Source organism: Synchiropus splendidus, chromosome 6 (assembly GCF_027744825.2).
Source record: "Synchiropus splendidus isolate RoL2022-P1 chromosome 6, RoL_Sspl_1.0, whole genome shotgun sequence".
In the NCBI taxonomy this organism is placed as follows: domain Eukaryota; kingdom Metazoa; phylum Chordata; class Actinopteri; order Syngnathiformes; family Callionymidae; genus Synchiropus; species Synchiropus splendidus.
Window position 1 is genome coordinate 13968443 of NC_071339.1, and position 12860 is coordinate 13981302.

The window sequence follows — 12860 nt, forward strand, 5'->3', positions numbered from 1 at the left end:
TGGATCAGAGTGTTCTCTCATCTGGGGCTCCCTACCACCACCTGCTGTATGAGTGCGATCAATGCACCGGAATTTAACAAACTTGTACGAGTGGTTGGGTGGGGGTCTCCACTCTGAGAGCTTTGTTTGCTGCGTTTTGATGGAATTTTGAACGGAATATTGAACAGAGGAAGCTCCACACATCCCCACGACACACAAAACAAAAATTGCAAATTAGTACAATTTCAGCAATTTGATCCCCTCCTGGGGCAAACATGAAACTACAGTATCCAATTCTGCACTCGGGTTTAACTCTGCTAGAGCCACGCCAGCTAAATACTATATGGTTGTCTGCTGCAGACACTTCATAATGGATCTGCAGCTTTCAACGACAGGACAGCGAGTATCTGCAACTCCAGCAATGAAGGGGAGTCAAGTGAAGTGTAGCTATCAAATGTCCATATTGGCATTCACCTTTTCAGCTCACAATCTCATCAGGAGGAGGCAAATCTGACCTCTCCTCGATTGTTCTGTGAAATCAGGTTCATCAAAATATCAACACGATGTTCAAAAAATACATGACAAATGCATTTACTTTTGTTTGTCAAAGGACTTTTCAAAACACTAACATACAGTAAATACACAGATGTTAAACATTCCAAGCAACAGGACACCAGTCCTTATCTCCAGTAACAATCCCCGCTCAGCGACGACAGGGAAACCTCTATAATCCTGATCTCGCTCTGCCACTGGGCACCTGCCATGCTGCTACGGAGGAAAGAAGGACAAAGACGAAACAAGCAGTTACCTGTAGAACTGCAGTTGTCGTTTTGGGCTCCCATAGCGAGCACTGAAGAAACAGTGGAAAAGAAGGAAGAGGACAGGGTTAAAGAGTCTGGAAAGGAAATCAATGACAGACAGTTCACAGATACATGAGATGAGAAACAAAGAACGAATATTGAGAAACGGAACATCATTCACAACCTTTGACCATTTTACTGAAACTTTCTGAAAATGACTCTAGTTTAGTCCATGTGAAGTGAAAGAAAAATTTTGCATCAATAGGGAGGCAACTACACAGAGATGAAGGCACACTTTCGTTTGCAGGGCTTATGGTGATGTCAGACATATGACACTAGGATTATTGCTAATGGGGAATCGACCCACAATCATCCTTTTGATAGCAGAACCTGGAGACCCAGCAAGAGACTGGTCGGCAGCAAAATATTCCTAATATTCCTCCGATTAGAAAGCAATGAGTTAGTTTTGTGAACGATTGTTCAAAGTTTGGAACACATCTGTGGTTTCCTACTGTCAGATCAGCATTAGACATCCCATCAATAGCAACGCGTGTCTATGCCGCGAGTGCCCCAACTCGAGAGATGTGGATCACCGCGAGATTACAGCGGTAAACAAATATGATGACCGTGATGTCCAAAATATGGTCGCAAAAAGTTCGAGAACCTGTAAATTTCAGGTTTACATATTCGGCGAAATTACTGGGCGGAAACACAATTTAGTGTAAACCAGTAAGATGACACTACAAGTTGGGCATTATATTGGCACTAATAATATATTGAGGGCGTCCTGTTGAGGAAAGTGGGTGTCCGGTTTTGAGTGTTGGAGGGCGTCCATTTTTTCATGTTTTGAGGTTAAGGGCACCCTCTAGCTAAAAGCCTGCTCGCTCTACTTCACCGCTGCCATCTCAGTCCATCACTTTGATGTCTGACCAAAAACACTGTTTTACACTCCCTGACTCCCCTGATGACGATTGCTATAACAGATTCAATAAAACTTAATAATTCATTTGATCTCAACATTCAATATGGTGGCAGACTTAAAGACGATTCCAATTGACCCACGGTGACACTCCTCCTCTCCAACAGAGCAACATCATAGCAACACTGATCTTTCACAGAGTGGACATTACCTGCTTGCAATGCAACACCTGCACGGAGGGTAATCGGCAAGGTTTACCAGGAAAGAGACCTGGTCCCGCACATGCAGTAAACACACGCTGAAGGTTGCTCATAAGCTCCTCAGCTGAGGCATGTGTTGGATACATGCGGGTACAAAACACAACAGCTGCATGGACATGCCTGCAGGCACTGGTTCATTTAAACGTCCCTTCTCATGCGCGTCCTCACCAGTAGAATAACTCAGTTGCACCCGGCCAATTGAACATGGCGGACAGCTGAACTGAACTAGCACCTACGTCTATCAGGAAGCTGTTGCTCTGTATGAAGATGACTAACAAAACTTATCAATGATGATGATTAAATCTGTCCGTTTGCTCAGAAGCCAGGGGATGATAAGAAGTTGTACTGGGAAAAACCAACATCAATGTGGTGTATGAGGAGAAAGAAATGGTTTTGCATTAAATGCCATGAAGGGAGATCAACAACAGCTGAACTGAGAGATGACCCAAAAGACAACTCTGGCACCATCTTCAGGTTGGAAGTGATACTACAATATATCTGATCGTGTATAAATTAATATTAGATGGACTCTATTACAGACGCCTGAATGTACATTGAACCAAAGACAGAGTGCAAATCAATAAACCAAGAAGCAAAAAGTTGGAAATGAAACACTGTCAATCATTCCAAAATTGCTGTTTTCTAAGGGTGAGTTTATCTCCATTGGGAACAAGAACTTAGTGACACACATTTACAGAATGTGTTGTCACTTTTGTCTTCTATAATCCCAGTCATTGAAGCAGAATAAAATACATCTGGACCACAGAGTAAAACCCCATGATAAATCACTGCACAAACTCAACATCCGCTGGTCACATGATAGGTCCATGTGGTAACTCAACATTGAGCGACACAGTTGCTAGTATGTAAAAGCAGGAGTTTAAGAAGGTTCAGCTGTGCGTCTGTGAAGGACTGACCTGTAGATCATGCCGGGCGAGCCGGTCTGTCGGAGGGAGAGGCGAGCAGGGGAGTCTGTGGTAGATTCAGGATACATGAAGACAGGACGAGGAGGGTGTGGCCAGCCTGCCGAGGATGGTCGTCTTACACCAGGACCAGAGCTTCGAGTGGGTCACCAGGCTGGGCCTGCGCAGGACCAAGGAGAAGCGTCAGTGAGCAGGCGCGGAAGGATTTACAGCCTCTCTATTTCCAGTTACTCTCCACATAACTCGACAGTTCTCTCAATTACTTCCACAACTTAGAAATCCATTTTTAATACACTGTCAGTAAGCTTCACAGCGCAGCTGCTTCATCTACACCACTTAACATCAGTGGGCATGCTGCATCCCAAATGAAGGTCAGAGGAAACTACTTCCAGCCAACCAGCTCAACTCAATTACATGCTGAAATGAGAGTTTCAGACGGATGTTTCAGGGATTATGTCTTCACCCCGGCAGGCCGGCTCCTGCGCCTGACGCCGCTGTTGCAGTGATAAATAGATTTTACACCCTGCCCACAAAACAGATGCAAACTTCCGTCACGGGGGGGAGACACTGTGATCACAGCTTAATTAAACAGTTGTTACCAATCTGAACTCAAGTAATTACACACAAGTAATTACACCAGGTTCCAAAGAGTTGAAAGTGAATTGCTATACATGAGGTTTGCTCTGAGCTTGGAGCTCAAACCGGATTCAAGCCCAGGACCTTAGGGCTGTGACGCTGCAGCACTTAACACTGACTCACTGTGCTGCCTATCTTTGATACCTTCTTCTTTGTTTTTACAGTTTCTTCCATCCAGTCGTGACCTAAGTCTTTCCTCTCCCAAACACGCCCCAACACCAACTCTTCTGTGTTCCATGGTGCCAAGAGAGATGGTATCACCAACATGTTCCAGGTCTGCCTCCCAGTCAGATATTCCAGAGGTGACCCAGGTGCAGTGGTTCTGGTGGTTGAAAGAGTTCCCACACCATCTCTCCGGGAGAATCCATTCAGCCTCACTGAAGTGAAAAACCATCTCAGCCACAACAGTCACTGTCCAAAGTCAATTGGTAAACCAGGAAAGTTGTATTATAACAGTACAGCTCCAGGGATGTCCCAATGCTGACACCACCATCGGCTACTCGCACTGATACTGGCCTACTTCGCTGTACTGTACTGTACTGTACAAATACTCGCTCATTACAGCACCCAACACCTACTACAGTGATTCCTCTCTATACTCCGCGGGCCCAGGCTAAACTTCAAATGTTCAAAAACATCTCTGGTGTAATGTTTGTTCAGGGAACATATGCTGAAAAAAATTCATATTTTAAAATGGTATTATGATATTGGTATTATTAATGACTCTGTGCCTGGTTTTAGCAAGTGCTCAAATGTCAGTAGGAGTGATACATCCAAAATGGAGAGCAGTTGGCTGGCGTCACCATTGAGAGCTTAGCAGTCCACCAGAGAATTGGAGTACATCTGCTTCCCCTTATGAAAATGCGTTTGTCAAGAGAGAATTTGGGAGGAAGCCACCTGCTCCCTGTGGAGGGTTTTTTTTTTTCCTTCTGGGCATGACATCAATGCAGCACAATTTAGGAGGGCTGTAATTCCATCATTGCTCAGTCATACCTGGGATATCTGGGTGAGGGAGCAACTGAAGAAGGAATGACAAGTGCTAGTGAAGAGGTAAACCTCTTTACATCGCAGAGCAGCGACTAGATGGGAGAGCAGCCGGAGGTGATGCAAGCAAACTGCCAAACTTGGTCGTCCAAGCCAAGCTGATGTTTGATTATAATTATATATATATCACAGTTACTTACAGAAGTGAAAGAGATTTAATCTAAAATCAAGTCACCAACAAAGAGAGCAGTGATGCAACTGATAACAGCAAACATATTGAATCCTGTGGGCAGAGATTATTTTCAAACCTCATTGAAAAGGGACCTTAAAATCACTTTTTACAAGTGCAAATGAAATGTTGTCTAAATAGGAAGCTTTTATGACCATATCAACACTGGGTACTATTTAGTCCGGAATAAATGTTTGACATTGCTTGCGCGTGTCACATCTCTCTGCCACTGGGTGGCGGTAGATCCCCGCAGCAGCACAGTGGACCAAACCTGTGAGGAGTGGAAGCATATCTGCAAAATGTCACTGGTCTTGCGGGTTTTTTTTTTACGCTTTGAGTTTTAGGCGATGTTCCTGACAAAAACACGGTGTTCTTAATGCTCTCAAATCCGGTTTAAATCTCAAGAGAAAACTACATAACTCTGAAAAGGTCAGTGTCTTGTCTCTGAATTATTTCTTTAACTGAACATCAGGATAACTAAAACTATAAAATTAATCAAAGAGATTTGTTTCACATCTTTAATGAATGATGTGCAAGATGACTACTGATAATCACAGGTTAGGTTTCTGGCCAGAATAACGTGGATATCTGCAACATTTACCTGCCAAAATTCGATGAAAAAAGAAAAAAAAAAAATGGTGCGCAACATGGTGGGCAACAAAACAAACACAAGCCTGAGTGCTGCTTTAATCAGATAACTGACTGACATGCGAAATTAACTTAATGAATATTTGATGCTTTTTGCCAGAGTAGTCGCTAAACCAAGACAACTGGGCATCTGAGGCCAGAAAACTGCCTTGACGGTTCTCCAGCAGTCGACAGCGCATCAGATGAAGACGGCAGAGTGATGTTGCGGAGCTTTTGACCTGAAAGTGACTTCCTGCTATCGACAGAGAACCAGGAGTGGTCTCACTTCTCCAGCAGGTCACGGCTCATCACCGACATCATAATGAAAACATGAAGGTGACTTTGTCCTGCCATGAATTTCACAGGCCCAAGGACCCATCCGTCATTCCCTTTCGCCAGTCGCCTCAATCAAGCCGAAAAGGAACCCTGCTCATCCCTGCAATAGGTGATGATGATGACGGCGTGACCCTGAAACAATAAAGGGAGCGGCAGATTTACTGCAGCGTACAGCCGCCTTCTGGAAAACACAGGCGCTGAGCAGAGACTGAGGCAGTAAGGGCACTCTCCTGGCTGGTGAGGCATACAACAAAAACTTGCTGAAGGACTTGCCACGATCCTTGATACTGAACCTGCTTTAGGTGTCCCAGCGTGATATACCTCATCTCCACAAGAGAGAAACCAATTTGTGGTAGGGATGGGACCGATCCGATCCAGTATAGATATCGGGCTCCGATACCAATGTCTGACGGACTGGGAATTGCCGATCCATCCAAAAAATATGACTAATCCATAGGAGTCAGTTGGAACCCAAATTACAGGTAAATAAAGTGGAGCGGCGTGTTCGCTGAGTGAGTATATGATGTTTTTCTGATCAAATGAAGCAGTGCCTTGTATCCATTCACTTTCTACATATATCTGTCTTGGATTTAATCAATATAAAATGCGATGTGAAACCTTCAGAGTAGCTAATTTATTTTCAGGATAATATTTTCATTGTGACATCTATTTGCTGTTTCCCTTTCACCATAATAATGGTGATTTGCAGTACACGTCTCAACATACAATGATGGAGCAGACCTCAAGTTTTACAACAAAACAACTTAAGCAAAACTTGCTAATTCACCAGTGAGGAATAGAGCACGACAAACTCAAATATAAGGGATTCAGTGATGCCAACAAGTTAACAATGGAATTGTACTTATAGTCAGTGTACAACACACATCACACATCTTGTTGAGTAGCACAAATACAGATGAGAAAAATCAACATCAGCATTCACTTGTACTGGTGTTGCCATTGCTAACACATGTGTTTATTTGCAGTGAAGACCTTAAATCCAGCACAAAGCTGTTGGCAAGGTTGGAGCCCAGTATTGGTCATAGTGAATCATGACTCTGTAAATTTACCTCAAGCTTCCCAGAGCAGCAGCGCTCCGCTTTACAGCATGACAGCGTGCAAACATCTCAACTTGAACGTGTCAGGAAACATTCTGGTGTGATCGTGAAACTGCTATTTGAACGGACAAGTGCGACGGCAGGGACAAAAAAGGAAGCCATTCCGTTGTGTGAATTGAAAATGCAACGTATCATTTTGAATCCCATTATAACGTGAAATCAAGGGTCCATGGGATGCAGCAGCAACACGCAGTTTGATCGATCCACAAATGTATGGGGCTACAACAGGGACAGTTTCCATTGGCTATAAATATAGAAATATATTCTTATTTTTAATTTTAATACCATTCTAGTTTTCAACTCCAATACAAAAATGCTTCTGCCAGTATTCCGTTTATTTCTTTATATTCTTTTTTTCAGCCAATATTAGTTTTTTTCAACGCCATCGTCCATCTTTCGAGTTCTCTTCAAGGTGGCACTGTTTTAACGTGGCGGGTGGGGAGGGGCCACAGGAGATGATAGGGGAGTGGGAAGGGGCGGGGTTTGTGCTGCGTCTTCATGTCATTTGCATATTTGTGCAAGGTTCAGCATAGTGATCCAACGTCACGAGTGGTAATGGCACTGTTCAGGGCCCCCACGTCCATCTCTGATTCCTTGGGCGCTGGCCACTCTCGAACGCTGTGCTTCATGGCGTGCATTCTGGATTCAGCAACATCCAAGGTGACTGTCTAAGCGTGCCTCAGTGGCATACACTCAGATAAAACTCAGGTATGGTATGTTTCCTCCAAAAACGTATCTCTAACCCTGCACTGCATCCCCTCTGCTCCCTCCGCGCCCTCCACGCTAAAATAGTGCCACCTTTAAGACGAACACTGAAAGACGAACATTGGAAAAACATTGGAAAATAGAATATAGGAATTGAAAAACAGAATATTAGCATTTTTGTATTGAGGTTGAAAACTATAATGGTATTATAATAAAAAAAAATATATATATATATTTATATATTTATTTTTTAAATTCTTTTGTATTCTTTTTTTCCACCAATATTCTTTTTTTTCAATGCTCTGTAAGCTGCCCCTGTTCTAGGCTCATACAAATGGCCCCTGGACTCTTTCATGGATGCGATAAACTTGGCTTGGTGACTGAAGAACGTCTTGCTCCAATGTTGCCCCATTATTATGGAACTCAGTCCTTGAAATCAAACTTATTCACATAAAAGAAATAATCAAATCACCATACATTATTAGACATTTACTGCTAAATACCCAAATACTATCCTAATTGAATACGTTGCAAAAAGTACATATAGATGAAAGCAAGGACACTAGAAACAGCACGTGCTTTGTCACAACCCAAATGAATCAAATGCTGCAGAGATGAACTAAAAATATACCTTAACCCATGTGAAACAGTTGGGGCTAGCTTAGTTAGCTTTGACATCCTCTGCGCTACATTATAGAGTAATGCAGCAATCTGTGCTTGGCCTGGAGTGAGCTGCAGTTGAACGTTGTAGCTGCTGATGACTGCAGCAATGCGGTACACTCCACACTCTGCTTGGCTCAAGTTCTCAGGCTCAGATTTACTGCGCTAATGGGCCAGCGTGCACTTTGCAGATTAAAATCATCAGATATAGATTTTGGAGAAGAAGAGAGACTTAAAGAAGCAGCCAGAGTCAGAGATCAATTGTCTAAATATTTTACAGCGATCTTAAATCAAAGAGACGGCAGAAACAACCGAGTGAACAACTTCCAGGCAGACAGCACGACTGACACCAAACGAAGAAGGAAGTTGTTTAAAATCCCTCTGGATTAGCATCAGTGTCACCTGTCGCCTGCTAACAAAGGTGAGAATCAAACAGTCACACCTGATGAGCCTTCAAACAGTCTCGCTTGACTGTTCCAGCAAAATCGCCGCAGTGGAGAACCAAGGGCCTATTCCTTTATTGTCTCGTACACATTCTCACACACAGAAGTGCTATCGGGTTTGGTGCTAGCAGTAACAGAAGTACAAATAAATCGAGGACCAAATAATTCCACAGACAAAAGCTGATGTTCACAATGAATTATGACCCAAACGTAGAATCTGATTCTGCCACAACTCTGATGGAACAGCTTCATGTGGACTTGTTTAGAACGGATCACAAGTACGCTGCATTTTCACCATGGATTTATTCATGTCATCCAAATGGAGCAGCTGATCAATTGCTCAATTCAGTGGTTTTCCTACACCTAATTGATGCCAGATGTGCAGACATTAGCTTTATTTCAAAGCTATTTAAGTGACGTTGTGATTTCCTTTCATGAAAAAACGTTGATCAATGCTGTAAAATAAAAATCTAATTTAAAATATCCACCCCTTATTTGCATCCTCAATGGGTGGTATGAGTCAGGAGCATGTCCCAGCTACCTAAGGAAAGAGGTGAGGGACGTGCTGGACAGCTCTCCATTCCGTCACCCGGAAGATACTGCCAGCCAACCACTCATACACACGCTCACGCCTACAAACAACATGTAAGCCACTGATTTTCTTTTCAGACTGTGGGAGGAGTACCCTGAGGAAACTCATGGACCCACGAGGAACACACCACGCTGTATTCAAACTGGCATCAGTTCTGCATTGAGGCTGCATGTGTTTCTGTCTGAAGAGCTACAGTTGAACAGTAAAAGCACCAGGACTTCATCATGATGACAGAGCATGGATACACAGATCTACCCAACAGCAGCCCAACCATTCAGCATCGAGGATTTCTCAGGAACACACCTTTGATCACCAGAGATTGTATTGTTCACATGAACCTAAGGCAAATTAATGGCGCTAACCACCATCCCAGAAAGCAAATACAGAGGTACCTTGGTTTTTGAACTTCCCGGAATTCGAACAAATCAGAGTTCGAACAAAAATTTCGAGATTTTTTTGCTTCGGATTTCGAAAGAAAATCCAGAACTCGAACGCCCCTGAAAAACGCAGGAAAAACCATAACGTGCGCGGACCGATCAGATGACCCACGACACGCTTTGTTATTGTATATAACGCAGCCTCTGTATGCAGACGTGTCCCGATAGCTACATTTATTGACTGTTTTTTCTTCATATTGAGGTGTAAAACCTTTCCTCCGCACTGGACCGTGGTAGAGTGTCACAGGGGAGGTGCTCGCTCTCCGCACCTCCGAGGCTGGAGCGCTCACTCCAGGGTTTGATGTCCTGTTGTGGGCTGGAGCTGGGACAGGGATGAGGCGAGTCTGGGACAGAGCGTTACTTGGTTTATGACTTTGTCACAGCCAAACTGCACAGAAGCGCACATTCAGAGCTGGACACGCACCGGGCACCTCTTCACTTCTGGAGAGACGTCACTCACTCGGCAACCCCTCCCACATGCAGCGGCCACACACATAGAGGAACAGCGCACCTGCAGCAGACACTCTACATTCACTCCTACCAAAGCCTATTTTAAGGCTTGGAACGAATTATTTCTTTTTCCATTCATTGTAATGGGAAAACTCGATTCAGATTCTGAACAAATCGCTTCTCGAACGGCCGTCTGGAACGGATTGTGTCTACTGTCTTCTGCAAGCAACATCAGCATTCATCACATATTTTCAAGCGCAACAGACAATGGTTTGTATTAACTCTCTACCTTTGCATCACTTGAGGACATGACAGGAAGGGGTAATCCTGAGGAGTGGGAAAAAGTGCTTCCACCAGAGCTGTGGGACACAGATAATTATAGATGCTGCCGTGCTAGTCGTGGTCGTGAAGTCATGCTATCATAAACATGAGTCAAGGGCCTCATCAGCTCGTCAAAAACGAAATTGAAAGACAAAAGGCAGGCCTTCGTGCTTTTCATCCATAAATACACCTACACGCAGCTCCAGTGAATTCCCTCCTGGGACGAGGCTTACGTGAGCGAGGCAGGCCGTGCTGGCCTGGTTGTTTAGTATGTTGGCAGCTGCAGGAAACACACACAGGCCCAACCAGATGGCTGCGGAAGAAGGAGACGGGCTAACAGACCAGAACTGGCAGGGATATCCTAAATGGGAGTTCAGTCGGGCGCGGAGAGAGAGAGTCTCACCTTCATTGATTCTGGGAGGCAAACACACTCAGAGTCGTGTACATTGGGGTTGGAAATCTGAATCATGAGGAGATCCATGCCAAAATAACAGCCTAGCTCAGTTCCACAGCCGGACTGATTTAAAAACGCCTATAACGCTAGACTAGCGGCCAACATGAAGAGTGCACCGCAGAAAAGCGCGTACTCCCTCCTGTTGTCAAGGAAAACGAAATAAAGAGATGAGAGAACGGCTTCGGGGGCATTGAGAAATGTGCATTTAGAAAACATCTGCAGCTGTTTTTCTGAGGTTAATTATGTACAAACTAATTTTCACTCATGGCCTGAAAGCCGCTCTTACAACCCTGAACACACCACAATGGGCGGAAAATAGGGCAGGGTGATTAATCGTTCATGATTAATTATTGGGGAAAATGATGTCGATTGATGTCGATTATCGGCCACCACCCTGTTTATCGATGTGTTCTGAATCCAGCAGATGACGATGATGTGCCACGTAACGCCATAGAACATGTTTTTTTAAAAACAAGAATGCGCCATGGAGGTGAAACAAGCTCTGCGAGACCACGGATGAAATTCCGGAAAACCCTCTCCACCATTCACAGAGGCGCACACAATCCAGGTGGCAACACAATCCTCCACTTAAGCAGTGACAGCGCTGATTCCCCGACTCGGTCAGCTGGTGATCGAACAGGAGTGGTTCAACACAAGTGGAAATGATTTTGACTTTACAAATCATGTATCACATGTCTCCTCTTTTTTGATATTTCTTTGTGTGGTGTTGAGTACATAGCCAGGCCTGTTCGGACTGTCATCATGGTAACGCTTCAGGGCAACATGTGATCCAAAGTTTGCAAACAAGTGTGAATTTATGGTTCTTTTGTTTACATTATCAGCCTATTGTATGTTGGACAATTTCGTCATGTCTTTATTATTATTATTATTGGAAAAGAACATTCTTGAATAATTTAAAAAATGTCCAAAATATTCAGTCCTCTTAATAATAGGTTTCTTTGACAAACATGTAAATGTGTTCTCCACTATTAATGTGATATAAAAAAAACAGTAAAAGACACATTGGATATTCTGTATTATTCATTATTTGGCCAAGCATTTTTTTTTCCATACATTTACCTGGGATAAGTCACTGAAAGTTCACTCTGAACAAAGACGATAACAGAGTATTAACCGAAACTTTTCTCTGGTTGGTCTGGAAGTCATTTAGATCATTTAACCTGATGGCTATGAGCAGATTAAGATAGGCGCAGCAGGGCCTAGCGTAATCTGTAAAATTGACCCGACGAGATTCTTCCTTCAGTCCTTGTTTCCAATACGAAGGGAAGAAGTCCTCAGTGATCCAACAGCTAAACCTCTGCCTCGCCACGATCACAGTGATGAATCACGGGTCAGTAAATGTGGCAACTAACGTCCCATTTTTGACATGAGCAAGGTTGAGCACCTGCCATCATATCTCCGGATGTCCATCTAATAATACCAGCACCACACATTCACCAGCATCACCAGGTAATAAGCAACGGCCTGAAATATTCAAATGCTGGACTCTCACTAAAAGGATTCAGAATGACAAGTTTACAGTTCATTCCAGGCAGAAAAGACCATCAGATATGTAGCTTCAGACGGATAGTGGAGCATGATGAGCTGTGAAACACCCCCTGATGCTGAGAACATACGTCAGTGGTTATTATACATTAGAAGACATATGGTCCCAGGTTGCTTGTATCACTTGACAGAAGAGGATGAATCAGCACTCTGCACGTCCTTGCTCAACACTGCCGTTCTGCAGAGTCAGAATCAATTCCCAAACATAAAGCCACATTGTTGAAGTGTCTTCCACACATCATCCATCACAGGCTACATGTGAAAGCAGAGCATCAATGACCGAAAAATATAAATAAGTGTGACCTGAGCGAAGCCTCTGCTAACACTGCAGGAAAGAACCATACTGCAGTGGACCCAGAGCAGAACACTGCTCACTGCAGTAGAAATATGAAACCATCTTCAGTCATATCTTAGCACAAGC

General features: G+C 43.7%; 1 protein-coding gene across 2 annotated transcripts in view; it reads right to left on the reverse strand.

Moving 5' to 3' along the window:
• kcnab2a (potassium voltage-gated channel subfamily A regulatory beta subunit 2a) overlaps positions 1-12860 on the reverse strand; it is a 78584-nt gene that overhangs the window by 49348 nt on the left and 16376 nt on the right. Inside the window, exons 2-3 of one of the 2 annotated variants that reach the window (XM_053868991.1) lie at positions 2876-3041; positions 788-829 (exon numbers count right to left, since the gene is read on the reverse strand). In XM_053868991.1, the coding sequence (XP_053724966.1) occupies positions 788-829; positions 2876-2952 (119 nt within the window). In that variant the 5' untranslated portion in view covers positions 2953-3041. The remainder of the gene's footprint in view (positions 1-787; positions 830-2875; positions 3042-12860) is intronic. The other variant, XM_053868993.1, reaches the window with a different exon arrangement.